The sequence below is a fragment of the Lycium ferocissimum genome, unplaced genomic scaffold, assembly GCF_029784015.1.
Source record: "Lycium ferocissimum isolate CSIRO_LF1 unplaced genomic scaffold, AGI_CSIRO_Lferr_CH_V1 ctg9020, whole genome shotgun sequence".
NCBI lineage: Eukaryota > Viridiplantae > Streptophyta > Magnoliopsida > Solanales > Solanaceae > Lycium > Lycium ferocissimum.
In genome coordinates this window covers 5,364-11,617 of record NW_026727537.1, presented here as the reverse complement: position 1 = coordinate 11,617, position 6,254 = coordinate 5,364, and the positions used below count along the sequence as shown (strand labels likewise).

The following is a 6,254-nucleotide window of genomic DNA, read 5'->3' as shown; positions in this document are numbered from 1 at the left end:
ATGATAAAAATGACAGAAAATAATGGCAAATAATGTTATTTAATGGTGTGTGAGTCTTTATTATATGTAGGGGATGAACCTTTAATATTTTATTTTATCTAGTAAAATAGAGAATGAAGAGAAAAATGTCAAAAAAATGAGAAAAAAGATAAATACTAATGGAGGCCATAGAGAGGTGTCACATCACTTTGTCTATGCCTAGCTTTATATAATATATAAATCTTAACCAAAACAAAAATGGAGACAATGTTACTTGATGGATTAGATTCTTCAATGAGTGGTACTCCGGTCACACACTTTCAGAAAGAAAAAACATAGATACTTTTGACTAAATTACCTTTCATAAAAAATTGAAGTAATTTTAAAAAAATTCTTAGGAATATGTAAATAAGGGCAATTTGAAAAATAAAGTTAATTCTTGATAATGTAAAAGGACATTTACTTTACTTTAGAGCAATATAAAAAGGTTAAAAAATCACTTAGTATGAAGGAGTATTTGTCTCGGTCTAAACCCAACCGATGTTGACCCTTGATATCTTCATATTCAAGGAACTTATAAGATGTAGGCATGTAGCCATCTTATTTAACAAGGCTAGCCTTTTCTTAATCCTTGTGAATGGAGCAGACACTTGTTTTGTGGCAAATTACGACCATAAAGGCATAAAGAATTATGAAGAAAACACATTCGGGCCAACTAAGAAGTTAATAGGCTGAATAATCATCCTGATATATAGAACGAAGAAAAAGAATACTCCATTTTCAAGTCTTAAAAGTTTGAAGTTGAACTTGCTCAGAAAAAGAAGAGCAAAACACAGGAACACAAATCAATGGGGTAGCGGAATATCGAGGTACTCATTGGATCAATGTCACCGTTAGAACATCAGTCAGTATTGGCACTCTGAGGCATCGCCTAGAGAAACATAATATACCAGACTTAACTTACATCAACATAAGCACTCATGAACTAGTCAACAGTACAAGCTTAAGAACAAGCCTGTGGGTGAGAGATGCCCAGCCGAGTAATGCGAATAAACAAAACGACAAATGCCACAAGGTAGTCGATGGTATCTGTATATACGTATGTATTTAAATATAGATCAGACGAGGAATGCAAAGTCATCCATCACTGCACTGGCGAGCGAGGAGCACGTGGTCGGACAGGAGTCTTTGATGGGCTTACTCTGCAGTATGGAAAAAGTTTTTAAGATTAATGGAAAAGTCTATAAAAAAATAGAGAAGAAGCATCAGCAGGAAGTCTACTGGAATCAGAGAGCAACCTTATAGGAAGTGATCCCAGGATTGCACCACTGCAGTTCAGTGCAGCAATGGCACTCTCAGCCTGCAACAATCAGAGAATTTATCATCAAAATTAATTGAACAGCATAGCCATGGAATGCTACGTGCTAAGTTTACTTCATCATGGAGGAATTCAAAATTTTGTACTTTGAATATCCTCAAATATGTTGCATTACATCATAGGGAGTCCATGGGTTTTTGGTATTGATATTGATATCGTACCATGGAAGACAAATGGAAATTAATCTCGAGTAAGAAGCTAAGTGAGATAAATTCACACCATGAATGGTCCATTAAAGTAACCAACAGCAACAAAACCTAGAAATAAATCTTCCGAAGACAACAAGGAATAGGCAAGAAGACTAGGTCTCTAACACCAACAAAGTTTATCATTACAACAACTAGAAAGTGTCCTCGAAAAAACTTGCACCTAAAAACTAATCACAAGGCGGAGGTGAACAGAAGCATGGCATTCTTCTATACAGAAACAGAAAGTGCTACACTATAGAAATCTCCTACTCCCCCTGTTCCAATTTATGTCACACGGAATTTAAGAAAGAAATGAAGACTTTTCGAAAGTTGAAGTCTAAAATATGCCATAGCATTCGTGTCGCTATAAAACTTTGGAACTTGTGCTTTAAACATGCCATAACATTTGTTTCGTTATAAAAGCTTCAGTAAAACCGGGAAGTGTAAGTTAATTGTTTTCAATTCAGAAGTGTCATTCATTTTGGAACGGACTTAAAGGCATGGTGTGACACATCAATTGGAACAGGGGAGTATTTGACTTAAAGCACTGGCAAAAAATATAAATTCCATGTGTGTCAAAGCAACAGAAAACAGCTTTGCAATGCATCAAGGAGAACTGGAATGCAGATTGCAACTGCAACCTAGAGAGAGTGCTGTGAGGAAGTTCAATTGAAGAACCTCCACCAAAGAGACTAATAGAAGCTCTTTTATGGTATCCCTATATCCATTCTCAACGAATGTGGTGGATGAAGAGATAGCATGCTATTTAAAAGCAACTGAGGAAAGAAAACTTATCAGATATCCTGATGTAAGTATACTGAAGATATCCTGATGCAAGTATATTGAAGATACTGTCATGGGAACCAGACTTCACGACATTTCAGGTACTGTGTAATCACCACATTACTGTGAATTCCTAATCTACTGGCATGTACTCGTTAGCTGCCAAATATAATACATGCTGTTGAACTGATCAAAACGACAACACCGGCAACTTCTTTTTCACGCTGTCTAGGAAACATTTTATAGAGTGATTAGTTTTGCTTGGTGTCGTCGGGTTTCTTCCATAAATAATCCAATTTTTAGAACAAACATCCAGTTTATCCAAATCTGGTGATTCTGAGACCTTCCATGTCTTTCACGGATAACTAAAACATAAAAAGACAAAAAACCCCATATTCATCGTTGGCAAGTGGGTACCATATCCTAAATGTTTCATCCACTCTACTACTCTAACAATGAAGCATCCAATAAAAAGCACAGGCATTAGCTATACTAAAAATAAATGCAAGCACATTATATACACAACTAGAACAGACCTGCAGATGAAGGACCTTTCTCATACCACAAAGTTTCAACTGTACTAAAGATTATTACCAGAGAAAAAGTAATGATCACATGGCTCATGTTACTACTTAAAAGGATTAGTTACTGGTGGCAAAGATATCAACATAAGCTTATACAGGCACTCTCCTGAACAAGAGGAGAACTCTGAATAAAAAGTCGGTGTATGTAAACATTATCTCAAAATTTCACATGAGTGGCAAACTATTACCAAGAACTTACTTCGCCCACAAGAAATCCAAAAAGGGACAAACTGATGTTTTTACATTTTGAATGTAAAAGACCCAAATAAGTAATAACATCATGAAATTGCTAAACTACAAGCATGGAGAGTGAAAGACAACAGGCATTCTAAATGGAGATTCTACTAGTTCTCAAGACTAGAAAGAAGCAAAAAGTCCAGAGCACTATGATATATCAGACAGCAAAACCAAGAAAAGCTCATGGAAGTTACCATAACAAACTCGACAAAACCTATACGAGTGGAGTGATGATAGTCACCAAGCAACCTCAAACGCTTAACCTGCGTTAGAGAAGAAAAGGCATAGAGTAAGGACCTTAACTAGGACAAGCACTTTCAGACAAGTCAGGTGAGAAGCTACAAACCTCTCCACAGAAGTATTCAAAAAAGAGCTTGACATCTGCTTGAGTAACCTATTTCATACAAATGAACAAGTGATAAAGCATTATCTCCATAGATGCTCTTCAACCATGTGGAAAAAGGATTACAAAACCAAAATTACCTTTTTATCAATGTTTGTACAGTATATAGTTCTTGCACACATCTCCCTTTCATCTTCAGACTACATATCAGCGCCGAACGTAAGAATTTCAGGATTAGCAACAGAGAGGTATCCATTCATCACCCTCAACAGCAATTACGCAAAAGGGAAGTGGCAAAAATATACACAATTTCTCACCCTTGGAAGAAATGTTGGATTAACTGGTGCAATAGCAGTTTTGGACGGAAGCACTTTCACAGGGTAAAACCCAAGCATAGTTCCTGCTAGACTCAGAGCATTCCTTGCACCTTCTGCAGACATAATCCCACTGTTAGACAACATGAACCCTTAACCAGACAAGAGCATTGCCAAGCCAAAGATTATGGTTCAACATACCTTCATCAGTAAATTCAACAAAGGCGAAACGGAGTACAGAATTGGGGTCTCCACATATGCGACAGTCAACCACCTTCAACCCATTAAGGTTTGTCAGATTATGGCAACAAAACATTTCATTAACATATTAAGAAGTGCTATAAATGATGAATGGATACGGAAGCAATGACCGAACAGGAAACATATTCACCTGCCCACAAGTAAGAAAGAGTGTAGCAAGTAACTCTTCAGTCACCTACACAAAATAAGAACAATAAGACCCCACAGCAAAAAAATGAAAGTGATATAACCCAATAAATAATGAACAAGTAGGCCTCATTTTAGTACCTGATGATCAATTTCAGACACATAAACTGTCCTCCTTATAACCTCTTCACGTTGGGCCATGCTTGTCCGGACATTCGTCCTTCTCCTACCAAGACCATAGCCATTTCTCTTCTGCCAGTGCATTTCAACCCAAATTGTTATCCACAACTCAATGACAGTGATCCATTACAAACAAGTTTACAAAAGGTACAACTGGGGACACAGAGAAACATCAAACATCCTCCATTATAGACCTCAATAATAACTATATCCTCCTCAATATATGTTCTTGCTTGATACCAACTATGAAATTTCCTACTATCCACACGTAAGGCCAGCAAAAGAGGAACAAACAGCAAACTAGAGAACCTAACATTTGCATATGCAGTGTTTTCCAGTAGTTACTGAATGAAAAACATGACAAATTAGGAAAGAGAAAAGTGGTTAGAGAGATACCCTCCTATTGAAATTTCGATCGCCAAGAAAATTGAAAGCATCAAACCCAAATTGTTCTCCACCTGGAGAGAATGGCACAACTCCATGGTTACTGGAAAGTGAAGGAGGCACAAACTCTTCAGCCATAGGGTTCAATTTGGTGAACATTTCCTCCAAATCCCTCATCTTAAACCCTTCCTCACTTCCATTTCTTCTCAAATCAACACCCTTCATTTCCTTAAAATTATGCTGATGACCCATCACTCCGTTACCGTTGATGCTTTGCTTATGCTGTTGAAAAACATCCATCTGAATATTCTGATCATTGGGTAACGTTGACCGTGGCAGACCATTTTGATTTGGTTGATGATCGACCACAGCAGAATTATTCTTTACACTGTCATCCGTCCGATTCAAGGAGCCATTCTCATCCACGGCCATGATTCTTCCTTCAACAATTAAGTGTCACAGTAACCAAGACTCTTCCTTTTTGCTGCTTCTTCTTTAACCCCTTTTCACCAATTCGGGTCCTGTGAAAAAGCAAAACAGAAAAAAGATCAGTCCTGTCATTTCCCAATGTGTTATTAATATTTACAGTGTCCACAGCCAATAGAATTTTCAGAAAGAAAAAGAAATGGAAATGGATAATAGTACCTGAGGGTCTAAGCGGAGTTTATTAATTAATCAAAGAACAACACCCAAACTCAAAGATCGTGAGCTGGGGTAAATTCTTTTTTCTTTGGAGTGATGTATTATTATTACGAGAATTATTTGAAGAAGTCTGCAGAAAAACAGAAGATATGACGCAAGAGAGAGTTATTAGCTGATAGAGAAAACAGACGAGCTTCTTGGGATGGTCCGTTTTGCCACAGCTCTGTTTTTTTTTTTTTTTTTTTTTGGACTTTCTTACAGTAGATAACAACAAACATAAGTACTTCATCTTCCTATCTTAAAATAAAAAATTGTTTAGGTACAAAATATTTGAAATTAAATTAATACTCCTCTGTTTCAATTTATGTGACCTATTTTTAACTTTTTTAATCCGTCTTCAAAATGAATAGCTCTTTTCAATTTGAAACAAATTCACTTTATGAATGATTCTTGCACACAAATATTAAGGAAACTTATTTGATTCTGAAGTTTCAAAAGTCTTCCCTCTTTCTTAAATGCCGTGCCCAGTCAAATGGGTTCGCATAAATTGAAACGGAGGGAGTATCTTTTATAGTTTTCATTTTATATATATATATATATATATATATCATTAAAAAAAAAACATTAAATCTAGCGATTTTAAACAAGAAAAAGAATCAAAAATACCCCTCTATTTTGAGAAAAAAGCTAAAAATATCTTCCATTACAAATTTGGGTCAAAAATACCCCTCCCGTCATTAAAGTTTTTAAATATACCCGTATCTTAACGGAATTCCCCAATATAACCCGACTTTATTTTTAAACCCGACCCAACTAAATAAAAAACCCATATGGGTTACCTGCTGCTGTACCTAG

General features: G+C 36.2%; 1 protein-coding gene across 1 annotated transcript; it reads right to left on the bottom strand.

Annotated features, from left to right (window-relative positions):
- Positions 1-833: 833 nt before the first annotated feature.
- Positions 834-5,655, bottom strand: LOC132046014 (polyadenylate-binding protein-interacting protein 11-like). Its single transcript, XM_059436566.1, has 11 exons — positions 5,403-5,655; positions 4,770-5,278; positions 4,335-4,445; positions 4,198-4,242; positions 4,008-4,080; positions 3,810-3,922; positions 3,633-3,692; positions 3,496-3,543; positions 3,344-3,412; positions 1,278-1,339; positions 834-1,181 (listed from the first exon to the last, which is right to left on the bottom strand). Exons 2-11 carry the CDS (start codon positions 5,187-5,189, stop codon positions 1,124-1,126), a joined length of 1,059 nt encoding a protein of 352 aa, XP_059292549.1. The 5' UTR covers positions 5,190-5,278; positions 5,403-5,655; the 3' UTR covers positions 834-1,123.
- Positions 5,656-6,254: the final 599 nt, after the last annotated feature.

Excerpts from the sequence above, each read along its gene's own strand:
- LOC132046014 (XM_059436566.1), bottom strand. The coding sequence starts at position 5,189 with ATGGCCGTGGATGAGAATGGCTCCTTGAATCGGACGGATGACAGTGTA. Across the intron at positions 4,243-4,334 it reads TGTCTGAAATTGATCATCAG|GTGACTGAAGAGTTACTTGC; the intron begins GTACTAAAATGA and ends TATTTTGTGTAG. Across the intron at positions 3,544-3,632 it reads GTACAAACATTGATAAAAAG|GTTACTCAAGCAGATGTCAA; the intron begins GTAATTTTGGTT and ends TGTATGAAATAG.